Below are 24,679 nucleotides of genomic sequence, written 5' to 3' on the forward strand. Positions count from 1 at the left end.
AAATCCTGATATCCACAGCATGAAAATGCAAATGCAAAGCCGCCCATTTCAAATGACCATTCTCCTAAAAGACTGCAGAGGGCACTGTTATGAGAATACATTATGATACATCATGATGACAAAGCAAACTGCATTAGAATTGGGACATGTGTTAAAGTGTGATAAATTATTAAGCTAAAAGGATGGCGGCATTAGGCTGTTTATGTTTTCTGTAATTTAGGCTATTGGAATGACTTACCAGCCTAAACTGAATGGATGGAGAGATAGATGGACACTCAGGAGGGTTTGCTGAATATATTTCAAAGACTCTCAACATGAACTTAACTTGGACAACAGCCCACACAGTCCTGACATTCAAAATCGGTTAGTCACGCGTTAAATTTCAGCTCCACCTCCCACAATAGGGGCCATTTTAACCGAATCCACTGTTTGTTGCACAGCCACAATTCACAGAGGCTAACGGTCCAGCATCTTGAGCGATAAAGTCCAGTTAGGTGAGTGCATTATCTACTAGGCTACCTTTTAATACTAGGCCTACAGCATTTTTAATGAATGGAGTTCGTTCGATTATGCCACATGGACTTGGCAAACTAATTGTGATTAATAAAATAGCCTGCGTCGTGGAAGTCACACGCCTATGTCGTCTTAGAAATGTCAGAATAGCCTAATCATAATTTCTCAGATGCTAATGATAACCTAGGCTACAGCTTGCGACATTGTAACAAATCTCAGTTAGCCTACTAACATGTGGCTTCACCGGATTGCTTACTCAAACTACAATGATCTGAACCGTGGGGTTAAAGACAAAATGAAGGGAGCAAGTTAAAATCACATAAATGTTCGCCTATGTTTTGGGTAAACTGCACACATTGAGGTTGCAAAGCCGCAGCTACATGCACAGCACGAGCAATCATGTGACAAACAGCAACACTGTAGCCTACCCCTCAGCGTTTACCATATTGCATCTAATATAAGCGCCCCGATGTGGAGAGTCGCTGCTTTTCAGGTATTTATTTTTTTTTACGGTTACAACCACTTACGTTGACGGTAACGTAGTAGGAAACATGCTTCAGATGAAGTAGGCTAAGTTGTATCGAGTCCTTGGTGAATGACTGCTAACCGGTAACAATGTCACTTCAAAATGTCAGTAAAGAAGCTTTGATCGGCTCCGCCGCACTCGGAGTTGTCTTTGTTGCAGGTTATTATGTTGGTAAGAGAGATAAATTAGTCCCTCAACATTTGAAGTTTTGGTAGACTCACGTCAACGTCATATCAACAAGATTTAGCTGAACCTATTAATTTACCTGAAGCAAATGTGTCAGACATGCTGGACTCTTTAATGGCGTGCTAATAACTCATTCTTGTTTCAAAGGCAAAAGAAGACCCAAATTCAGCAGTATGGATATTTTCAAGAGCCACGTCGGAGCAAAGGACAACCCTTTGATGCAATATGTGCTCAATAATTCCCTGAGGGAGCACCCTGTCTTGAAAAAGCTGAGATTGGTAGGCCTGAACTTGTACCAAGCTATGACAAGCTAAACACCTTATACATCTATATATAAGCAACCTTATACATTGAATTAGCCTATAGAGTTCTATGAGTATGCCTATGTAGTGTTAAGGTTATATTATATTCATTTTAGCTTTGTAAATGAAACTATTACTACTTTCAATGCTTATAACTACTTTCAATTATCCATGGAATGTCACAGCTTTCTGACTACATGAAGATGAATGTAGAGATGCATAAAATACACACCTTGTTAAGCTTTCCCTTTGCACCATACACATTGCAGAAGACGATGGATCACTCCTTAAACTACATCATGGTGGCTTGTGAGCAGTCACAGTTAATGGCGAACATGGCAAGGTTAATCAAAGCTAAAAAAGCCATTGAGATTGGTAAGTACAGTGTAGGCTATTCCCTAAACAATATTTCCACCTTTCAGTTCATGTCATTCACATATAAAACACATTGCAACGAACCATTTCACTGAACAATGTCACTAATCATGTGTGAATATGATATGCAAGCTTATTATGATAATTTTGGAGATTAGAGTTGCAAGTCATAAGTGTGTGGTATCTGTTGTTTCACACTAAATGATTGAAGGTGTGTACACTGGCTATAATGCCCTGAGCATTGCCCTGGCCCTACCTGAGGATGGCTGTCTGGTGGCCTGCGATGTCAATGAGGAGTTTACCAACATTGGCAAGCCCTTCTGGAAAGAGGTAAGAACCAATCAGCACGGGCATGGACATTATCCTCTTAACCTGTCAAAAGAATCATTTACATAAAAATGTATACTTTTCATATTTAAAGTATAAGTCAGAAAATGGAAGGTATGCTTCCATACTAATTTAATTGTATTTTACCACAACCGTTTTATTAACATTTTTATATATTAAACAAATCTGCTGCAGCACATATATTGTATGATACAAGTGGCTTTCATGAAAGTGCTCAGTTGATAATGAATTGTCATGTATATCCTGTGTCTTGGGACATACTGTAGGTGCCATAGTTTGCCATTAAAGGATTGTGTGAATGGGAAGCTTTCGGAATGTAATGATAATTGCTTGTGAAAGTCTACACAAAGTTACGATGTTGTCCTTTGCTGTATTCATTTTGCAGTGGAATGCATAACCACAGGTAACCGTTGAGTTTTAGTAAGCATGACTCATGCATGTGGACAGAATTGTCAACAATCAATCAAAAATCAAGTTTGCCCTTGCTTGGGGTAAACTGAGTTACACCTTGGTCTTTCAGGTTAACCATTAATCCACTCGCTGAACTTAATGGATTTGTTACACACATGCATGTACACTACAGCATGGTGTGAAAAATGCATACTCTGTGTCAGTTGGCAACGCACAAACCCATGTGTTTTTAGCTAGTTGCCACATTTACTTTTAAAAAAAAAAAAAACTTTTCCCAAACAGTGTGCCTTTGTTCCTTTCCTTTTCTCGGCGTCAGTGTTATTGACTAACCCAACAGTGTTATTGACTAACCCAACAGTGTCAGTGTAAATTACCGTGTTGTAAAACCTCATTATTATTGAAAGCACTGGTGACACTGTCTGAGTTTCATCTACCATAAGACCAAGATGTTTTATGATACCATTCTATCATAAAACAAGCATATTAATCTGGAATGCCAGTGTGCTTATTGGTCCATTTGTAGCTGTTGTTTCAAATATGTAGTCATAAACGTTTCATATGCAAGATGTAGGTTTAAATGGTGTTTATATGACCAATAACACAGCTGAAATATGTCAAGGAAACAAATCAGTATTCAATTTTATTTGTCATGTTTGGATCAGGCATTTTAAGAGGCACCTTGTAGAAAAAGAGTAATACGATTATAGAACATCAATGGAGACATAAAAATGTATATCCCTTAGGCTTTAATCAATCCACCATTTACCATATCTAGATATATGTTTGGCAACCATTCTATTCCTTTAAGTGGATTACTCACTGAATCTAATGTCTATCTAATTACTAACACAGTAATCTCGCTAGTAATCGCTTCTCGGCCTTTTGGCTAAGATCAAGTGTAGTATCTGTTCTTATCAGTTAATATCTGAAACGTCCTTTACCCGAGGACTATATATTACTCTGATTTTTGGAACAGGGAGACGGAAGAGGGGCTCTGTCCGCTCCACGCATCGACCCGGTGTTGCTGTGACTCCGGGAACGGTGCACATCCCTGGGGCAGCCGTGGCCTACTGGTTAGCGCTTCGGACTTGTAACCGGAGGGTTGCCAGTTCGAACCCCGACCAGTAGGCCATGGCTGAAGTGCTCTTGAGCAAGGTACCTAACCCCTCACTGCTCCCCGAGTGCCGCTGTTGTTGCAGGCAGCTCAATGCGCCGGGATTAGTGTGTGCTTCACCTCACTGTGTGTTCACTGTGTGCAGTGTGTTTCACTAATTCACGGATTGGGATAAATGCAGAGACCGAATTTCCCTCCCCACCCCACAGGCTGGAGTTGAACATAAAGTGGACCTGCGGTTACAACCTGCTTTGAAAACCCTTGGTAATGCTGATTAAAATCAATTCATATCACAATTACACTCTTTAACAAATTAGTAGTATTATTTACAATCGTTTCCTCTATAGATGATTTACTAGCAGCTGGAGAAGGAGAGACATATGACTTTGTCTTTATTGATGCGGATAAGGTCAACTATGACAACTACTACGAGAAATCTCTTCAGCTCCTGAGAAAAGGTGGCATTATCGCCCTTGATAACGTAAGTGGGGGATCAGACATTATGGCTACATCCTCACTGCTATCGACAGTTGTCTGGTAAAGAGAGCATTGGGGTGGTGATTGTCATGTTCTGTCTCTTTGGAGAATGGTGATCCTCATTTTTGCTGTGCGTGCTTCTTTCCCAAGATGCTTTGGAGCGGTAAGGTCGTCAACCCCGCAGAGGATGACCTGGACACCAAGAGCCTCGACAAGTTGAACAAGAAGCTCCACAGGGACGTGCGGGTCAACGTCAGCTTGCTCACAGTGGGAGATGGACTTAGTCTGGCCTTTAAGATTTAAGCCACCGTGGGGAGGGCATGACCACACTGCCATGGCTACAGGCAGTCAGACGGTTTTGTGTTTTTGTAATGTTGTTTACAGTGAAAGTAAGGATGTACAAGGTGTATCAAGATTTCTATTGTGACAATTGTTGCAGGGTTCAGTTGAATTTATGAATTATACGTGATGCATAAAGGGTACTGTTACTGCAGTGTATTTTTACATAGAAATATCAACTATATTTTAAGGGATTAGATTGACCCCAGAGAAACTTGGAGTTAAGTGCCTTTCTCAAGGGCACAACAGTGAAAGCTGGGAATTGAACCCACAACTTTTCAGTCTACTGCACACTAACCAAGCTCCTTAAAGGACAATTCTGGTGTGATTTTGACCTAAAGTGTGTTGAAACATGATGAAATGGATTCCAAAAATAATTCCGTAAAAATGCATGGATTCCAGTTGCTGCTACTGGAAGCAACTGAATCCATGCATTTCCACGGAATTATTTTTGGAATCTGATCCCTTATCATACCTGTTCGTTCATACTCGTCGCTTGACTTATCGTGACTAAATTCAAGATGGCGTCGAACGGTAAAATTCCTTAAGGTACTGTCTGTATAAATCGTCTTGTAAATAAACTACCAGTGCTTTTTCAAAGTTCTCCATGTCTTGTTTTAAATGTCAAGTCTACCAATGAAGTATGGAGCTACTTTGAGCCTCGTAAATGGTGTAAAACAGTGATTTATTTGCATGGCTAGGCCGATGCCCGAGGCACCACAACGAAACACTGTGTTGGCAGCATTGGCTAACTAGTGCCAGATTTGAGTGCAGGGGACAAGCCGAGGTGAGTTATGAGACATACGTTCACACTCGGTATCATGTTTCAACACACTTTAGGTCAAAATCACACCGGAATTCTCCTTTAACCACTACACTACTACTGCCTGCATTACGAAAGTTACCAAAACCCCCTCCCTAATACAATATTCTGAAAACAGAGGAAAAGTGTCAAGTTGTTCCTTTTGTTCTGCAACCCAATAGGTTAAATGATTATTTTACATTTCTACACAATTGATCCACTAACTGGCCAAGAACAATTTGTACATAACAGCATGTGCACCAAGGTGTCAAGTTTAAAGACTTTATTGTAAAGGTTGACATACACAATGGGAGGGACTGCATGGTTTCCAAGCAACGTCCTTGTCAGCCATTTACACTGCAGTGGAATGGGGGAGCAGAAGAGGAATGGGTATGGTGGATTTACTCAGTAATTCAATGTGGATAGCTCTTAATTGATCACACTGAGAGAAATCCATTTTGGCATTATTCGTGATTTCATTACAGTTTCTAACTGAAGATGAGAACCAAAAACAGGTGGATCTGACCAAAGCTACATCTACTTGAAATGAGATAAATAAAGCTAAGCCCAGTCTGACAAGACTGCAGGGCTTTTAAGTGTATTGCAGTCCAATAGCATCTATGTTAAGAGCCAGTCTTAAGAACCGGCAAACGATAATGCTAACACGTGTGCAAATGCTGTTTTGGGGGGAAACAGCAAATCTGAAGATTAAGGTGATTCTGAAGAGTGCAGAGCAGCTGAGGTTTATAATTCTACATTCAGAGAACATTTACTTAAAAGAAAAACACTCAAGTAAGATCAGGAGGCCATTCTTTCAGACCACCCAAATGAACCCGCAGAACCAAAACAAACAAACTAAAGAAAAAAAAAACAGCCAAACATGCAGAACATGTTCCAAGTTTGTCTTTTAGAAATAGATGTATTTCATTGTCATGGCAACTCAAGTGTATAGAAGAGAGGTGGACAATACAGCAAATAAATAACAGGGAGTGAACATGATGGAAGATTTCAGGAAAAAAACAAAAAAAGTGAGTACTGTAGCTGTCAGGTATCCATCATATCACTGTGGTATGGAAGGTGTGAATATATAGTTTCATTTTTTTTTCTTCCCTTTGAGAGACCGCCCCTGCTGGTTAAGCCAGAAATACATAAGGCCAAATTCTTCCCATAATTCCTTTCTAAGTGAGAGGCGAACTGGACGTTATGCCTCCAGCTCCAGCCCCAGGCCCAGCTTGTGACCACCTGCATTGATGTTTTTCCCGTCCATCAGGGCGGACATGGTGAGCTTCACACCTGGAACGTAGCATGTGTGTAATGTTAATGGGGTAGGACCACATGAAAAGGAATAATTAATTATCATGCAAGCACACACGGGTGGGAATTGCCAGAGGCAATGATACGATAACATGATATTTGAGACAAAATACAATATTAGGATTCTTTACATTTTACAATAAGGAAAGTGCTGCGATTTCCTTCAGTGAACTGAAATGTATTGTTCCCCATATTGGATTTCCAGAACTAGCTGACTCAGCAGCTAGACTGACTTACTCTGCCCTTTATTGGCGTGACTCAACCAAAGAATGAGGTATTGTGCCGTCTTGTGAACTTCAGAGTTAACGCAAAGTTACCAGAGTAACTATGTGCCAAAATAGTAAAAAATATATATTTTTTAAAAATATACAATAAAGTTAATTGAAGCCACATATACAATAAAGTTATTTGAAGCCACTATCAATATATTGTGGATAAAAAAAAAAATATATATATATATTGAGATACATTTTTCCCCACTCTTGGCACACAGGTGATTGACAGGCAATGTACATACCTGGCCTAAGTGTCTGGGTATAGCCAACGCCAACCAGGCTTGCGTTATTCACCTTAGCCTGCAAAGTAACAAATACACAAACCCAAATTAGTCACCAACAAACAAGAATACTATGGTCCCTGTTTCCCTATGAAATAGTCTCAGTCTGAGGGTGAAAAAAGCATGTCATTGTGAACGCCCCCTTACAGGTTGTAATATGGATTTCAGAAAAATCCATATCCGTTCTAATGGACCCAAATCCAACTAACCAGAAAACATACTCACACTTAGAGAGGCACTGGAATCCAGCTGGTACTTGGCAGCTATACCAAAGCGAGTGCTGTTGTTTCCTGCAGTCCAGGCCAGATTGACGGATGTCTCCAGCTTGTCACTGACCTTCTGGTAGATGGAGCCACCAAACTCGGATCCGTCATTCCTACCAAGGAAACATCCAAACGTGGCAAGTCAGCTTCCACTAGACACTAGATAGAAACCTGCAGGTTAACTTCGGGACCTTTAATGGGAAGTGGGCTTACACGTTGGTGTGCAGCTGGAAGTCACCAGTCTTGTAGCCAACCGCAAAGTTGTTCTGGGTCATCTTGGACTTGGCCGTGTCGAAGCTCATCTGGTAGCCAGCGAGCCAGCCCTCGTAGCCCACAACTGCGGCTCCGTGGATTGTAGGTCCAGCAAAGTCGAAGTCAACATCGCAGCCGAGGTTGACGTACTCACGTTTGTAGGCCGTCTTCACCTTTCCGCTCTTCTTTCTGACAAAACCAATTTAAAAAGGAACACAAGGGGGAAAAATAAATATATTTGACAAGACAAAATAAACTGCACACATGCTCTAAAAGGTCCTAAATGTCAGCCCTAATAGTTAGAAGTAGTTAATACATTATGCCTATCAGCTTATGACATTGTACTCGGTTATGGCTGTGATCTGCCAGGGTAAACATGGGACCAGTCAAAAAATATAAAAATCTGATATGCGGGTGGTGGAAATGTGCTTGCATGTGGTTAGAACATTGTAGATAACATTTTCATAGCCCTTTTTCTCAGTGAATATATCTATGTTAGATCAATGGTCATAAGCTAACAAAGTCTTACCCAGTATTTGGTGAGAAAGTTGTGTCGAAAGTAAGCTTAAGTCCTTTGGTAATCTGTTTCACACAAAAAAAAAAAAGGTGCAGTGAATATACCGGTATTCAACAAATTCAACAAACGTAAAAACACATACAGTACTGTAAACCATGATGGTGGACCCATCCTCTCACTCTACCTGGTCTTCAACAGTGATCTCTGTTCCCAGAGTGTTGTCTGTGTTCCACTTCTCCGTAAAGGTCAGGCCATATTCTGACCACTTGTACTTGGTCTCCAGGTTACCATTGACTTTGCTGGTGTCGGTGTTCGATGAGCCTGAAGTTTTGAATTCCTGAGGGTGGATGCATACATGAAGATCAGCTACAGATATTGATTAATATATCCTCCATCAGGTGTTTCAACATGCTTTACCCTCTTATCTAGATAGGCAACTAGATCACAAACATACCACTCCGTTTGCAGACTTGGTCTTCACATCAAGCTTGACTATGCCAAACCCTGTAGGACAAAAGGAGTCATGTTTATGGTGCAATGAAGTGTACATGCCACTTCAAAGAGATAACATATTTTCTAAATCAACAACTCTACTGACATTACTACATGTATAATTCATGTTCATAAATCATACAGCTTGCTCTTGTCTGTATGAACCCCACCCTTCTAATCTGCAGAAGCAAAATTAGTGGTAAGAACAAACTCTGGAAAACTACTGCATTACAAAACTATGCAATCCCCACCCACTCACCAATGGGAAGTCAACACCCAAAACACATACTAACTAGCTATATTATTGGTTACAGTGACACCTCCATATGTCATTACTTTGACATTTATGGTGCCTCATGGAAACAAAGATTCTTTCATGGCATACCATATCCTTTGTTGAAGATGTCCTTGGCAGATTTGCCAAGATCACCATATCCGGGAGGAACAGCCATTTTTTTTTTTATCTGCAACAGAGACCTGAACATGAGCACACCTGTACACAGTATAAGTCTCTTCAGCATCCACAGAAATAGCTCCCCAGTGCATGTAATTATTGACTAAAAATACAATTAAAAAGCAAATGCAACCTCCACCGCCTCCTTATGTCACTTCATGTACCAACACAACCTCCAGCAGCCTCCTGGTATTGTAAGCTCATCTTAGTTCAGTTACCAATAGATAGGCTAGTCATCTGACCAACCATATGCATGACGGTTACCATAAATACTATTTGCAGCCAGATCACTGACATTTAATGATCGGTCCAGCCGACGATGACTGAAGTGATGCAATTGACTGACGTTACAGGTTCAACCAACGAAAACGTACGATTGAAGGAATGGAAGAAGTCCACTCTGCGTCTCAGGGAGTCACAACTTTGGCATACGCTAGAGATGTCACGTCTCCATACAGGTCGACTGCATTCAGACCCCTAGAGCAAGTGCAGCAGGCTCCAAACGTGAGGCTTATTCTCCAGTGGACGAGTTGGACGCTGGACTGGTTAAGCATATTAGAGTCACCTAGCTAAGTTGGTTAACTTGCCTTGGGTTTACTTGACTCAGCACGCAATCAAATAGCCACTATTGTACTGATCCGTCAACTCTACAATCGAAAGTAAAACCAAAAGGGTTGGTTTTCAAATTACCTTATTTCTCTTATGACACGGCCTCTGACAAGTGATGACTTTAACAAGCGTTAATCATTGTACGCATATGCAGTACACTTCTGCGAGCTAGCCATCCTCCAGCCAACTTACCCATCACCCTCTAACCAAATATCACGCCAGCGTGCTAATTTAGAGAGGTCAAACACTTTCGTTATTGGACACAACCTGGCAACATAGCTACAATGCTAAGGCTACCTGGGCGTAAAAGTCACGACATTTGGTTACCGGCACGGAAGCCTACTGTCGTTCGGCACGTCATGCCAAGCTAACTTTCACACTATGTGGTGCAATGGTTGGTACAGATAGTTACACAGCTAGTCTGCTAACGTTACCAGCTCAAGTTTCGCATCCCTAAACTGGTGCAGTCGGATCCCACCAAGCAGCTGCTGGACTGCTCGCTAGTTAAGCAATACTAGCTAGCTTTAGCCCTGGCTAACGTTACCAACCCAACTCAGGAGGGCACGCCATGTTCTATTAGTATTTCACAAGTTGTACAACCAAGCTGGCTACATTGGCATACAAAGCGGGGTTGTAACAACTATTAACAATTTGTCCCATGTAATTTTTCAGCGATAATCGCCTTACCTGAACAGAGGAGGCAGCTAATGTCAAGAGGGTATTGATTTCCTGGCTGTTACTGAGGCTGCAGTGCCACAGTACTTCACTCCAGCTGGAGGGCGATGTGAAGGAGACACTGCACCAGCAAGGCGAATGCTCATAGCACGTTTAGGACCCTTGATTTATAGCTGTCCTTAATATGCCTAATTGAAATGACCACTAACATTTGAAGATGGTGAAATGTACTGCAAAGGTGGTGTTTTGTCGTCTTGCATAAACATACGTACTATTCATTTTAAATTATTATCTTACAAACGCATACATTATGAAGACTTTCACAATAGTTACATTTCTTTCTTTTTCGGCATTTGCTAACGCCATCTGTGAAAACTATCGTCAAGGTAACCATAATGTAAATTTTGGGTAGCCTACATCAGTGATAGTCGTTGCGGCTACCGGCAGTTTTCGGAAAACGCCATTGCTATTATTCTTTATAAATGTTTAGTAACGTTAGACATTGAAAGCAAGAATATTCAGCTAACAATACATGCAAATATCCTGTATTATTTATTTATTTCACGACTTTGGCTATCTTCTCGCTAGCATTCTAGCTCTTTGGATAACCGGTCTGTTATGGTAGATCTAGTAGATTACAACACTTCAATCATATTGATAAGATTTTGAACAGAATTGACTTTTAGATCAGGATGTGTACGAAACTTCCTATTCAACAGTGCAACGAAGTCACCACTTCAACTTCAGCCTCAGTTGTTGCACTGTAACTTAGCCAAAATTGACGCTAAACTGGCTGCCATTAACAAGTCAGTGAATGTTTTCCTCGCCGTGAGGGAATCCCCACAGAATGCAGAAAACTGGAGACATGGATAGTCTACTGGGGGACATTTAAAAAAATGTAACGTTAGGACAGTCCTGAGCCGATTGCCAGAATCCTCTGTAATCCAGCGCACGGTCATGCAGATGACTGCACGTGTCATCTGGGTTGCAGCTTGACGAAGGGGATTTTGGTTTGATCAGGGGACCAGAATGGACAAAATTGCACCTGGAAGCATGCACGCACAATATGAACTGTAAACTGTTTTAATAGTGACAGACCGTTTAATATACAGAAATATTCAACAGGCCTATTCAACGTTCTAAGAACTAGCAGGGGTTAATCAAATTATTGCTACTCACATGATAAGGTAGATCAAAACCATCTCAAAAGAAGAGCCTACATAATTAAATTCAGCCATGGTATTTTAACAAATCCAAACACATAGTCATGTATGGCCAGACCTGTAACAAGTTGAAAATTTGATGTGCAGATTAGATTACTATAGGAGACATAATTTACCATTTAAGTGGTTATGTGGCTTCTTCTGTATACAAAATTCTCCACTTACTTTTGCAGTTATTCCAGTGTTAGTTTGTACCTTCTGAAATAATGTTGAAATGTAGAAAACAAATACCCTTTATCCTTTGACATACACACCAATAAATTAAGACAAAACAGTTTCCAAGAATCTGGGAAGGACAAACATTGCTGCAGTATTTTCATTTTTTTTTTTAACAGGGACACATGGCTCTCGTCATGCTGCAAATTGCACCTGTAAATTGTAAACAAAAAAAAGGTACACCAACCCATACCTTTTAAACGTGAAACTACGACGCAGCAAATTCAACACTTCAAAAAGCATTACCCAATAAACCTTGTGTACACAATATACAACATCTAAACATTATTGGCAAACAGGATGATCATTAAGACAAGTTTGTCCACCATATTCTCCCCATATTTTGGCGTCAATAGGCTTCATCATTGGTACAGTATTCAGATCCTTAAAAAAAAAACAATGATGTTGACAGCAATAGCAAGGCAGAACAACAACAGCACAAGTATAAGGAAATCTGACATTCTGCTTTACAAACACAGCATCCATTTCAAAAAAGTCTACAACAAACTGTTTTTTTTTTTATATAGCAAATGCAGTCAAGGACCACTCAAATAGTATCAGCAGTTTGTTAAGGAATGCAAAAGCTCTGTGCACAAGTTTAAACTCTTGGCAAATAAGAAGCAAAACTTACTTCACCTTATAAATTAAATATTTCTTTGAATGGAAAAATGAGACACATGGTTAGTAATTGACCATAGCTGATATCGTTTCATAAGTCCTCCAAAATTAGTGTATCTAGTGTATGAAATGTTATATCAGGGTTTTAGGAATGTATCATTTCTTGGGAATCTTTATAACACAAAACATTCCACTTATTTCTGTACATATAATACTGTTTTATGGTTTACTGAGGAAATGTTGACACAGTAAAATGGCCATGCATGATAGACTGACCATAAACAATCTCACCATGGAAACCTTGTTTTATGTTTAATATCCTAAGGCTTTTCTGAGTCACCATTCAAAGTTTTTTTTAGCATGTTTCATCGGTCTAATGGTAAATTAAGTTCTGTTTCTCCTGTTTGAGTTGTATTCTATTTCAAAAAGTGTGGCTTTTTTCCTTCTCTCCTTGTGCGAGGGTTTGGGAAATGAATGAAGTTTTTCGAGCTCCCAGGAGCTGACAGATTCTGCTTAATCCCTTTTACCAGGCCCAGCGCAGCAGGGGGAACCACTCCAACTGCTAAGCCACGGAGTGGTGCGCAGAAGGAAATATGGCAGGGTTGGGCTACGTGCCGAAACAAATTGTAGTTATAATACTAAAAACAAAAACACCAACAAAGACACTGTCTCTCCCAAAACAAACAAAAAAAAAAAACTATAAATATAAAAAAAAAAGATATTGCAAACAAAATGGCATCTTGACACGCCAACATGCCACCTCAAATCTCAGCACATGGCCTTCTGAAGGCCCTCAGTCTCTCTTTCGCTCACACACACATATACACACACACACACACACACACACACACACACACACACACACACACACACAAAACAAACAAACTCTCCCTTTCTCTCTCTCACCCCGTTCCCAGCAGCTTTTGTACCAGAGGGAGCTACACCAGCACCCGGGTTTACCCGATTAAGCTCCTCATGAAAGTGGGCTTGGTGAAGGGCCAGCAATACTCATTGGGCACAGGCCCGTTGACGTTGCATTCGAAGAAGGAGAACATGGGGAACCAGATGCGGGCGCGACGGCTCTGCTGGTAGGCACGTGTGTTGGCCAGCGTGTGGTAGTACAGGAACAGTCTGGTTGTGATGTAGAAGGCGATGAAGACATCGATGGAGTAGTGTTCATGCGCCGCCAGAATGAAGAAGATGCCAAACAGGTTGAGGACCCAGGAGAGGGTGTGGATGAAATTCCAGTTTCTTGGGGTGTCTGTTATCAGAGAAACAAACAAAACCTTGCTCATTGTATTCAATAAGCTAATATATATGCTATCGTCACACCCCCAATTATCACCACTTTTGTTCAGAAATTCTAAAACAACGATGTTTTTTAACACTTCAAAATAACATTTGTTAAATGAACCTTACATTTTTCAGTAGCCATAGGTGTGTAGATTTGACCAAAATCTGGTTTGGTTCTTAACGGGAGCATTTACTGCCTGAAATTTTGTTTGCCACGCTCGGAGTTATAGTGCTGGCCTGATGGGTCGCCTATTTACACCGTTTCAACGGCACATGAACGGTTAGACCGAGAATTCTCGTCATGAAATTAAAATTCCACTGGAGCTCCAAGCAGTTATGTACACGCAGCCTTACAACACTGTTTACAGCTCTTCGAGTAACGATAAGGTGTAATTTTTGGTACATAGCTAATTTAGATACACCTATGGTGTGGGTGGTAGCGTTTCTTTAGGAGTCCGCCGTCTTGGTTTGTATAGAAATGGATATTAAGTGACACATACACGCAAGATGGCGGGAACACGGGACCGATGCTAATAGGTGGAGTTCCGATAATTACGTAACGTCGGCGCACAAGACATTGCGTCGCGTTCTCCCACGCAGGGCATGCTGGGATACGAGAGCGAACATTTGGGAGGTTTATGTCTTTATATCTCCTAAGTTATAAGTGTAAAGTTAGCGTCTTTATTGTAACATGTTCCCCTTTTAGTTCTCCCTCGTGTGTGATCCTTTTTGTGTGGGGGGCTGCGTCCTCCCCTGTATTTGTAGTGTGTGTGTCTACTTGACCTGCCCTGTTTGTATTGTGTTCTTGGTCTGTGTCCCTGCTCTCATTCTCAGCTAATAAACCTTTTGATTGGACAACTGTGTGTGTCGCTATCAAATCGTTACATTGGTGTCAGAAGCGACTTTCGAACATGGCCTCCACCCAGCGAGAGAAGCTAGGAATGGAAGACCATACCACTGGGTGGAGGCCCACGCAAGAGGATCCAGAGAGAGTCCTTGTAAGGGCTGCTAAAAAGCTCGGGACCTTCTATCGCTACTGCCGACGGAGGATAGGTGCTATCGCCTGGACCTGCCTGCAGCCATGGGAGGGGATCTTGCCGGAAGAGGGGCCTGAAGAAGCGTTCGCGGAGAAGACGATGCTGGCCTGGGCGCTGACTCCACTGCGAGCCGCGACGTGTGAGCAGAGCTGAGGGAGAGCGGCGAGGAAGAGGTTCCTGGACGGCGGACGGTTGGCAGAGACGCTGGGGGCAGCGAACTCACGACGGTGGGGCAGCTTCGACGGAAAGGCCCTCTGAACAATGAACTTTAAAACTTTTGGGTGCGTGTGAGGCACCGTGCTGTGTGGGCGCCCGTTCTAGTTGGCCTGTTGGCCGGCGCCTTAAAAAAAGTTCGTTGTGTGGAGTTCGATAGCATGGCCATCTCGGGGGTCGTGCCTTCGCTGAGGCCGGGAGGGTGTGGAACGGGCCGGGAGCAGAGCAGGACGGCTCTGCAAGGAGGCAACACGAGGAGGGACGCCAAGACGGTAGCTGCAGCGGGAGAGCTCAGCGTGGTCCGTTAAGCGCGGTCGGTGCCTGTCTGTCCTGGTCGGTGAAACGACGGAGCGGAGTGGCGTTGGTGCAGCTTCATCTGACCCCCCCTCGAACCCCGGTGCTTGGTACAGTGTCAACGGTTGAAAAGGCCACCTAGGGCCCCGCCAGGAGAGGAGGAGTGCCGTGGTGACACGCCGCGGAAAGTGCAGCCTGAGGGCGGCTGCTGAGAGGGAGCTGGTGACGAGCGGGGACGGCCAAGTGGCTGCTAGCACGCCCGTACTGGATTGCTAGCAGCGTGGCGCCCCGTTGAGTGAGCTCCTGCGGCGTGCACCCCACGTGAGTTGGCGGTACTGTCGCACTGAACTGAGTGGCAGGGGACGCGCGCCGACGTTAGCATGTGGCTACCTCGTGGGCATTGCAGAGGACGGCAATGGCTTGTTGGGGGTGCTATGTAACGTCGGCGCACAAGACATTGCGTAGCATTCTCCCACGCAGGGCATGCTGGGATACGAGAGCGAACATTTGGGGGGGTTTATGTCTTTATATCTCCTAAGTTATAAGTGTAAAGTTAGCGTCTTTATTGTAACATGTTCCCCTTTTAGTTCTCCCTCGTGTGTGATCCTTTTTGTGTGGGGGGCTGCGTCCTCCCCTGTATGTGTAGTGTGTGTGTCTACTTGACCTGCCCTGTTTGTATTGTGTTCTTGGTCTATGTCCCTGCTCTCATTCTCAGCTAATAAACCTTTTGATTGGACAACTGTGTGTGTTGCTATCAAATCGTTACAATATATTTTTTTTGCCTCGTTATACAATTACCTTTAGTTAGACCTAATACTTTGTCCATCTTTTACATTGGGGCCCTATGATGATGTATCTATAATTTTGTTGTTTTTTAAGTATTACCAGAGACTTTCTAATGTGGAGACACAGCACTCAAAAAATACTCCATAGAAATGCATGGGGCTAGTTTGTCACGCCAATATGGCCGTTGTCTACACATATCCCACCCCTTCCTCGACATAACGTCGACATGTGAATACATTGAGCCAATCATGTGGTGTGATGTGAATACATTGACCCAATCATATGGTGTGTTGTGAAGACATTCGTGCCAATCATGTGTTGTGATCTCGTCGCTGGAGCAAGATTGGTGTCGTGAAGCCTTGCGCACACGCATTTCTGCCGAAATGGATGCCCGACGAGGGCCCAAAAAGTGTTGTCAAATGGCCGCCGAGTGAAGGGACTTGCCTAAAAGGACTTTGGTATTACTTAAAGGACTTCATTACTCCGAAAGTCTGAAACATCACATCATATTAGGGACTAGACTAGATTTGAAGCAAGCATATGCAATTTGGTGTCAAATCTAACATTGACATCATTAATATAGCATGCACATAAACATGCACATAAAATCATAAATGTAGAAAAAAAAAAAAAATCATAAAACACATTGTGATTTTTGTTTTGTAGCAGCATTGGTCAAAAGACTTGACCCACTCACATTCAGTGACAAAGAAGTTGAGCATGGTGAGAACCACAGTATGGCCGCTGAACATGTAGTCTCCGCATGTGTGGACGCCTGTGAGGGTCATCCCAAACCCACTCCAGATGGCCACGGCACGATGCAGCTTGGCCCACATGTCACCGTAAATCTAAGCACAGACAAAAAGAGGCAAATGTGAGTCCACAGGCAATGCACATGGGGGAGCACTTATAGGACTATAAATCCTTTTAGCCAATGCATACAATTTATGTAACCATACCGCAATGAAACCGCACCATAATTATCTTGACACAAGACTAGTGCTAGGAAGATGGGAGCCGGGAGGTATTATCGAGGGCAACATTTATAGATGATGATAGATGTACCAAATGTTTGTGTCTATGATATATAAATATACATGTTCAACTGGTATATGGTCAGAGCAGTCACTTAAAGATCTGCCGGGGCAGGTTCTGGGCACAGGCCCAAGGCCCAAGACATTAATCCTGCACAGACCTATTCAGCACCACCAGAGCTGTGTCCTGACTGAGCACAGAGCTAAGGGTGTCTATGGAATCAAAAACAAACTCCAGTAAACTCTCCTCATATCCCAACACTTGCCAAGAGTTATTCACCTTAGGTCTGGGACCGTTTGTGTTCCCGACAGGAACATATTTTCTTTTTTTATTAATGTAATGTGATGCTTTGTTGATCTGCTAAGGGACTACAAATAGAAATGAGCTTTTCTTGCTAACTCACACATTGGCACATTTACATTTTGAGTGTAAACAAAAAATGTCAATTAATGTGGACTGTCCATTTAAATAAACAAATTAAATACAAAAATAAATAAATGTGACTATAGCTCACATAGTTAGCTAAGAGATCTAGAAATTGAGGACAAATGCTACCAAAGCTACACCTAACGGCTTTTCCACTAAGACTAACCCCTAACTTTCAGAAACAGTTACAGGCCTCCTTCAACCCTTGCCTTCAAGAGGAGTTTTTCAGAAATGTCAATGACCCTGAATTCCAGGGAGTTTTCACATAGATTTCTGTTTGTCGAGGTCACTGAGTGCTGGCGGTATGAAATAAAGCAAAACAAAAAAACGGTGCTGCCTAGCTCGAGTTGCTGCAGCCAACAGCTATAGCAGCCAGGCAGCTACAATGCTACACTCTGGGGGCATCTTTAACATCATGCCCCCAGAATGCAGCACTATAGCTGCCTGACTGCTATAGCTGTTGGCTGCAGCAACTCAAGCTTTAATGCTGTGACTGCTCCCCCACAGTTTTAGTCAATATCTCCCAATTTTAGATACAATCATAAGACACGATCATAAGTCATGCCTGTCCATCAGGCTAAAGGGGCCACAGACATCAGACAGATAAAGGCTAGAGAATACGTTGGCCTAGAGTTTGTATGTTCAGTACAGTGCATCTATACAACAATGCCTATCTAACAATTGCATCTAATTACCGTTAATTCTTACAGTCACAGTTTGTATGTTTATGGTTATTGTTAGTATTCTGTCAAAATGTATAGTTCTAGTACTGATATTGACTTCACTTTAAATAGTTCATTTCAATGTTAATGCAATGTTTACTGAGGTCACTGTGAGTCGCGTTGGACAAAAGCTATAACAATAAACATAAACATATAAAGATGAACAAAGTTGAGTCGGCTCTGGCCTGAGGCGGCTTACCTTTCCTGAGCACTGTAGATGTTGTCCTGGCACAGAGAGGGAGGTGACAAACATGGTGATGCAGCGCAGCATGAACACCGTTCCCATCAGACTGCAGAGGCGTCTCAACAGGATAGACCTAGAAAAGGAAATGCCATCATCATCACCGGCCAACTGGCCTCCTTTACAAACCCTCGCGACAGATATAGAGCTCACTGTGGTGATGGTGACATTTTCTATCTCTTAAGTTATGTGGCAAATACAAAGTTACAAACCACCGGTATAGACCTGGAAAAGGAAAATACCACCAACAACATCGTTTAAACAGATATAAAGCCCACTGCAGCAATCGTGAGATCTGCTTGTACAAGTATGTGGCACATGCAAACCAGTGGAGGCCAACCGACCACAAACTGACCAGAAAGTCAGGATTTGTGTTAGCATAAGCAACAGTTAGCATCTATTGAATACTTTAAAAATGTCATCCTGTGAGGGGTGAGGGGAATCACTTCTCAACCCAAAAAGCCAATTAGGTACCACGTAACATACGCACAACGGGCACTCCGAGATAGTGTGTTGTTGATTGGTGGACGTTACCGGTTTGAAAACTGTCAGCTCAGGGCACAAGGGCATAGGCAGGGTTTAGTGTAGTGTGTAGCCTCCTAACGTGGTGTGCATGTTGATAACATTAGGATAGCAATAAAGGAGACTGGGCTGCTGAGATGCATGTTAAGGCTTACACCTGGGCTACACCAGGTCCACAACTGAAGCGCTCCGTTCACATAGCGCAAATTGTTTTGGAAGACTGGTGCAATTTTTTCGAACGTACGTGCCGCTATCCTATCACGTCTGGTGTAGACAGTTCCATTGATTTCAGTAGAAGCTAATGAGCAGACGCAACACTTCAGTGATGTGCCCAGTGTATTCAGTCATGTCTTTGGCCCATACTTGATTGTATTAATATTGCATATAGGAAAAATGAGAAACAATAAAATTGCAATGAATGTTGTCATATTGTGTAATATATAGGTAGGTGACATGATTTTAACTGAAAATTTTAGCATATCTCTATGCGGAAGTTAAACAAGATGTCAGCAGTCAATTTGGTACTTCCTGAGCTGAAATAGCTACCATTGCATCGGCTATGGAAACTAACGGGGGCGGTACTGTACTTCCTTACTCTCTCCGGGTCTACATGATGACATCAACCTGCCCCTTAACTGCTGCTCTACGATGCTAGATAGATGGGCAGTTCTCCATTAAGAGTCATTAGACACATTACACAAGCTTTACACAGCGCTATGTTGTTCAAAACCATTAAGTCCCTGCATTCTTTATTGATATGAATCGATACAGTGCATAGAGTACAGGCCGATGTAGAGTACTGCATAGAGTACAGGCCTACATTTGGAATCTCCCATGTACACTAGGAGAAACAATGAGTCATACTTATAATACTTTGCGAGGCTCCCAAGTTTGTGTGGTAAACACTAAACAGACTGTTTACACAATACTGGCGAAAGACACCAGAGAGCACAAAACACCAAATCAAAACTAAGTAAGATCGAAAGGCTTCTCATATACACATTTCAGCACCATTTGATCTCCCACAGAAATAATAATCTCTCCTCGTTCAGCTCATATGCCATGTCATTTGTGACTCCAAGGTCAGAGGTTTCCTTGTTAGGGTCTAGTGAATATCTTTACGGTTGAGGCACCTCCTAGCGTCCGCTGCGTATAGGGATAAAATGGTGCTGGTGCAGCACAGTATTAGAGAGGCCTACCTGTGCTTATGCAATAGCAGAACCAACAGCCAAATGCCGCACAGGATCACCCCACACGCCTCCGCCATGGCAAAGGCCCACGGGATTCTCGGCACGCTAGGAAGTCAGGGACATAGAGAGAGAGAGAGAGAGAGAGAGAGTGCAAGGCCTTTAATCCTCTTAAGACCAGATGTTTACATGATTTTTTTGATGCTCATCAGTACTTCAGCCTGACCTTGATCACGGTCATCACTGCGTCAATATGTTACACAAGGTGACGTGGCAGGCATCACCCATCATCACCATAGCTATGATGACTGATGGAAGACACACCACCAGTTGTGGTCTTATGGCCTTAGCTCAAGTCATTGGCTCATTCTGGTTCATTCATATTAAATGAATGGGGTTCAGGGTTCAAAACGCAGACAAAAAGCCCCTTTTTTTTGGGGGCAGTAATAACATGAAAATGAGTATCGCATTACAGGGATACAGGGAGTGCATATGCAAAACACCACAGGCATGCAGCACAGAGCCGAGAACCCTCCTTCTGAGCCAACAATAATCAATGGTAGGGAAAAACGGGAAGCATTGAATAAACTGATTTTTTTTTTTTCTTTAACCACAACCTCATAGCAATTGCTGTGGTCATCAGAAGTAGCAAGTTTAGAGTCAACAAAAGACCGAAAGAGTGCTTGTGCATGATGACATGACATTATTTCGACAGTGCTGCTGACCATCAGTGCAGACTCACTGACAGAGCTGCTACAAAAAAGACACAATAATGGGTTCGACAAGTTCACTGCATGTCCCACTCCCACGTGCAGGGCAGTGCAGGCGTGTTGTCATGGCACGTTAACCGCACCAGCCGAGAGTTGTGGCAACACTCACGAAGGACAAGTGCAGACTTGCAGACTAACACAGGTGTGTCAGTTCCAGTCATCCCTCACCTGTCCAGGAAGATGTCAGGGAGGGGAGGGTAGGTGCGCATGTCGGGCACACGCTCGTGCACGATCACCATGACGAAGGAGGTGAACCCGAACACGAACATCACGTAGACCGAGCTCATGATCGTCTTCCAGTACTCGGGGTCCAGCCGCCTCATCTGCTGTTTGTGCTTCCCGTTGCTGTACTGGTGACACTGGTGGTACTGATGGTCCGACCCCCCGCCGCCATTGCCCGACGAGCCTTCGTAGTCGCGCCCTGCATCGCCGTTACAAAGCCAGTCGCCACCACCGCTGCCCAGTGGTGAGTGTCCGTCGAAACTGAGGCCCAGCTCCTCGAGCACATCGGCGTGCTGCTTCTGCAGGCGCCGCAGCGACACCATGAGCCGCTTGATGTCGCCGAGCACCTGCAGCTCCAAAGGCGGCGAGCGCAGGTCGTACTCGCTCAGCGTCAGCAGGCTCAGGCCATCCAGCCTGTGCTTGTTGCACAGCAGGTCCACGTAGTCGCAGAAGCCCTCCTCGCGCAGCCATCGCGCCACATGCTTCGTCGTCCAGCGGCGAATGCTTGGCTGCGAGCCGGCCATGTCACCTTCGCTCCGACTGCAGGGAGGGGAGAGGAGGAGGAGGAGAAGGAAGACAGAGACAGTGATCAATGTGGGCAGTAATTCACTGCTGGAGTTCCGCTGGAGGACAGACAATGGCAGCAACATAAACAGTTTTTGTGGACGGTCCATTCACTGTGGACGGTCCACTGGAAGTGAAAGACACTGACAATACAGGGAGTTCAATGACCTGAAGACACAGCTACTGACAAGGCAGGGACAATGGGAAGTTGTTTGCCAAATGACTGTGTAACATGCAAATATAACAGCACCAACAAGGATGTTAATGTTGCTTATCAGGTTGACTCATCTCTATTTACAGTGACCAATATTATATAAGCCTATATATACAGTACATACAGCACCGAGAGGAAATAATCAGCTTTCGCATTATGGGTGTTATCCATGCCCTCTTATTACTTGAATGTCTGATCAAGGTGATCATTCCTAGGAAGGAAAATTAAACAGTCACTTACTTTCAAGCTCTAACCTCCTACGACAGTTGTTTGATGAACAGTAAACAAAACAGGGTTTCCTGATCTGATGTCAAAACCTCTAAGGGTTAAGTAGTAGCTAAATATCTTACGAGTGTTTGGCCAGACAGTCATTTGTCTAGAGGGCCCAGTCCTTTATCCATATGAGAAAGCTTTAATCACAGTGCTGTAGCAAAACTATGATTCTTAAAGTACAGATTCTGGCAGTTTGTCAAGTGGGGTAATTCGTTTGAAGCAAGTCTGAGAGCCACCATACACTGTGTCCTAGATGCACTAAGAACTTAGTAATATTAACCTGCTTACTTTCTATAATTATGCAAGCCTCACAGCCTGGTTTCTAGGCTCTGCCAGAAATATACTTCCCTTATTCCCTCAACACGTCACTGACACTTTCTGAAACAAAGACAGAGCTATGTTGACAAAGATAAAGCTGTCACAAACCTACCTTTAGAGAGTTGTGCCCAGGGCCGACGAGACAGTTTGACAGGGCAGTTAGCTCAATGCACGTGCCCAATAAGCCAGTAGGAGCTATGTAATCGACAGTCTCACGGAGCTGTGAAGTTAACTTATGGATAAAGCTTTTCCTCAGAGCTGCTTTTTATGAAAAACACTTCGCAATACATTGCCTAACACACCCATGCTCTGGTTCATGTGTGCAAGTAGTTCCATTTCTGATGAAATAAGTGCAACGACCTTTAAGACAGTGTCCCCTGGTTAAATTTTTTTTTTTAAAAAAGCTGAAAAATAACAAGTCGAAAACGGTCACGGTTATGGCTGCAATCTTGTGACAATGCCCTTGAGGAAACAAGACTAGACAAGGAATTGCACAAAAGTTAACCCAGGATTGCGAAAGTTCGCCCAAATGATTCGACTGAGGAACTTTCTCCTCTGATTCATGTTGCCTTGTCATCCAGTCAGTGACTCTTCATTATGTGTCCAACAAGTGAGGCTTTCTGAGAAACATAACTCTCTGAATGCTCTCATTTCTCGTCATTGGTCTTGGCATTTGGGACCTTTATAATCAGTATCAGCTGCCAGTTGGTCAGAGGACACGCCTAGGTAAATGACCAAAATATAGCTTATGGTTGATACACCCAGCCCAGCTCAACGCAATATAGGCTACCGCCCAAAGAGCTCACCACAAGGAAAAACGTAGACAGCTGACCAAGATAACCAAGATAACCAGACAACTATCAACATTCTGCGGATATGTACGGAAAATTAACCACAAACCCCAGTTCACCAGTTACAAAAAAATAACAATGTAACCTTTACATATCCCTATGTTACCCTCCAGAAGGACCCATTCTACTGTTTGGAGGACACAGTGAGGTTACATTGACAGAAATGTTTAAATGGTGTCTATTCAGGCTGACTGAATACGTATTCATGTTGTGAAATTTTTTCTTGACTTTGTTATCAGAGATAACAAAGATAACGTTTTAGAAATTTAGCTTCAGGTCCCTGTCAGACATCAGCGTTGATTTTAGTCCATTGCACAAATCTGAACTAACACGACACCAAAAGTTACACGCTAACCTTAAGCGCAATGAATGCGCTGGACCCATGCTTGGATTATAGGGTTGTCTTAGGGAATACGTAAATAAAAGCTCAACTAAGATGTGTGGCTAACATTAACGCCAGGGCTGACAGACAGTCTAGGTCAGTAGGCAGCTGTACAATAGCTAACGGTATCCTTTTTAGCCGCAAACGTGAGTTTACATGCTAAATGCCTTTAAATGCTAACGGACAACTTCAAATGGAATATATTTAATGACACAACACATTTCAAACACAGAGTCATTTGTCTGGATGAACTCAAACGTCTCTCTGTATTGTGTTGACAAGGGATTCTTATTTTGGATTCTTTGGGCACTAGGGATCCTTATTCTTGTTAGCCGACGACTACAAAAGCGTCCTTTCACTGCTCACATTCTAGACCAGTCAGGTAGCAGCTAGCTAGCTTGCTAGTTCTCTGCTAGCGCACTAGTTAGCCAGCTAGCAAGTGGTGAATCGTAGCAGAGAATGTCTAATAAGGGTAGCCTATTGTCAATTTGTTGAATGCAGAAAAACTAACAGAGAGAGTGCTCACCTTTGTCTCATTCGGAGGACTGGAAGTCGCAAGCCGTAGGTCTTTTTGAGTCTGTCCAGAATTTCTGTGGTACACGTTTAAAGTAAATCATTGCGCCCCTGATAGCTGACTAGCCTTTAACGACGCACATTAGTGTTGACTGTGAACAGTTGTAAACAGGCACCGACTCCACCGAACAGGGAGAGAGCGCTTCATGGGGACGCTCTGGCACATAACAAGCA

The 24,679-nt window shown here is 43.0% G+C and overlaps 3 protein-coding genes and 1 non-coding gene across 7 annotated transcripts; 2 read left to right on the forward strand and 2 right to left on the reverse strand.

Moving 5' to 3' along the window:
- The first annotated feature begins 172 nt into the window (after positions 1–172).
- On the forward strand, positions 173–5,013 carry comtd1 (catechol-O-methyltransferase domain containing 1). Of its 3 annotated transcripts, none has more exons than XM_048233161.1 (7): positions 173–363; positions 1,373–1,503; positions 1,797–1,902; positions 2,114–2,232; positions 3,985–4,039; positions 4,123–4,256; positions 4,403–5,013. In XM_048233161.1, the coding sequence occupies exons 1-7, from the start codon at positions 252–254 to the stop codon at positions 4,553–4,555; spliced, it is 810 nt and encodes a 269-aa protein (XP_048089118.1). In that variant the 5' UTR covers positions 173–251; the 3' UTR covers positions 4,556–5,013. The 3 variants fall into 3 exon arrangements, with proteins under 3 accessions (XP_048089118.1, XP_048089120.1, XP_048089119.1); XM_048233163.1 differs by having other exon boundaries at positions 357–494; positions 4,403–5,012; XM_048233162.1 differs by lacking the exon at positions 173–363 and adding an exon at positions 1,069–1,210.
- LOC125288064 lies at positions 3,528–3,713 on the forward strand. The gene has a single exon (XR_007192434.1). It is a non-coding gene; the product is annotated as a U2 spliceosomal RNA (small nuclear RNA).
- Positions 5,014–5,661: 648 nt separating the features above from the next.
- vdac2 (voltage-dependent anion channel 2) lies at positions 5,662–10,687 on the reverse strand. The gene is made up of 9 exons (XM_048233164.1): positions 10,538–10,687; positions 9,173–9,251; positions 8,750–8,799; positions 8,480–8,632; positions 8,308–8,360; positions 7,740–7,967; positions 7,489–7,639; positions 7,225–7,282; positions 5,662–6,686 (listed from the first exon to the last, which is right to left on the reverse strand). Exons 2-9 carry the CDS (start codon positions 9,237–9,239, stop codon positions 6,595–6,597), a joined length of 852 nt encoding a protein of 283 aa, XP_048089121.1. The 5' UTR covers positions 9,240–9,251; positions 10,538–10,687; the 3' UTR covers positions 5,662–6,594.
- Positions 10,688–11,592: 905 nt separating this feature from the next.
- On the reverse strand, positions 11,593–24,639 carry LOC125287780 (sphingomyelin synthase-related protein 1-like). Of its 2 annotated transcripts, none has more exons than XM_048233800.1 (6): positions 24,459–24,639; positions 21,277–21,870; positions 20,351–20,446; positions 18,588–18,705; positions 16,903–17,053; positions 11,593–13,843 (listed from the first exon to the last, which is right to left on the reverse strand). In XM_048233800.1, exons 1-6 carry the CDS (start codon positions 24,467–24,469, stop codon positions 13,539–13,541), a joined length of 1,275 nt encoding a protein of 424 aa, XP_048089757.1. In that variant the 5' UTR covers positions 24,470–24,639; the 3' UTR covers positions 11,593–13,538. The 2 variants fall into 2 exon arrangements, with proteins under 2 accessions (XP_048089757.1, XP_048089759.1); XM_048233802.1 differs by lacking the exon at positions 24,459–24,639 and adding an exon at positions 22,812–23,441.
- Positions 24,640–24,679: the final 40 nt, after the last annotated feature.

This window comes from Alosa alosa, chromosome 22, assembly GCF_017589495.1.
Source record: "Alosa alosa isolate M-15738 ecotype Scorff River chromosome 22, AALO_Geno_1.1, whole genome shotgun sequence".
Lineage (NCBI taxonomy): Eukaryota > Metazoa > Chordata > Actinopteri > Clupeiformes > Clupeidae > Alosa > Alosa alosa.

Bases quoted from the DNA above. Each gene is read 5' to 3' on its own strand.
- vdac2 (XM_048233164.1), bottom strand. From the start codon at position 9,239: ATGGCTGTTCCTCCCGGATATGGTGATCTTGGCAAATCTGCCAAGGAC. The intron at 8,361-8,479 runs GTAGAGTGAGAG...TGTGTGAAACAG, and splicing joins AGATCACTGTTGAAGACCAG to ATTACCAAAGGACTTAAGCT. The intron at 7,968-8,307 runs GTAAGACTTTGT...TGGTTTTGTCAG, and splicing joins ACTTTCTCACCAAATACTGG to AAAGAAGAGCGGAAAGGTGA.
- comtd1 (XM_048233161.1), top strand. From the start codon at position 252: ATGGATGGAGAGATAGATGGACACTCAGGAGGGTTTGCTGAATATATT. The intron at 1,504-1,796 runs GTAGGCCTGAAC...TACACATTGCAG, and splicing joins TCTTGAAAAAGCTGAGATTG to AAGACGATGGATCACTCCTT. The intron at 1,903-2,113 runs GTAAGTACAGTG...AAATGATTGAAG, and splicing joins TAAAAAAGCCATTGAGATTG to GTGTGTACACTGGCTATAAT.
- LOC125287780 (XM_048233800.1), bottom strand. The intron at 20,447-21,276 runs GTGAGGGATGAC...CTGACTTCCTAG, and splicing joins CCTGACATCTTCCTGGACAG to CGTGCCGAGAATCCCGTGGG. The intron at 18,706-20,350 runs GTAGGCCTCTCT...TTCCTTTTCTAG, and splicing joins CTGCTATTGCATAAGCACAG to GTCTATCCTGTTGAGACGCC.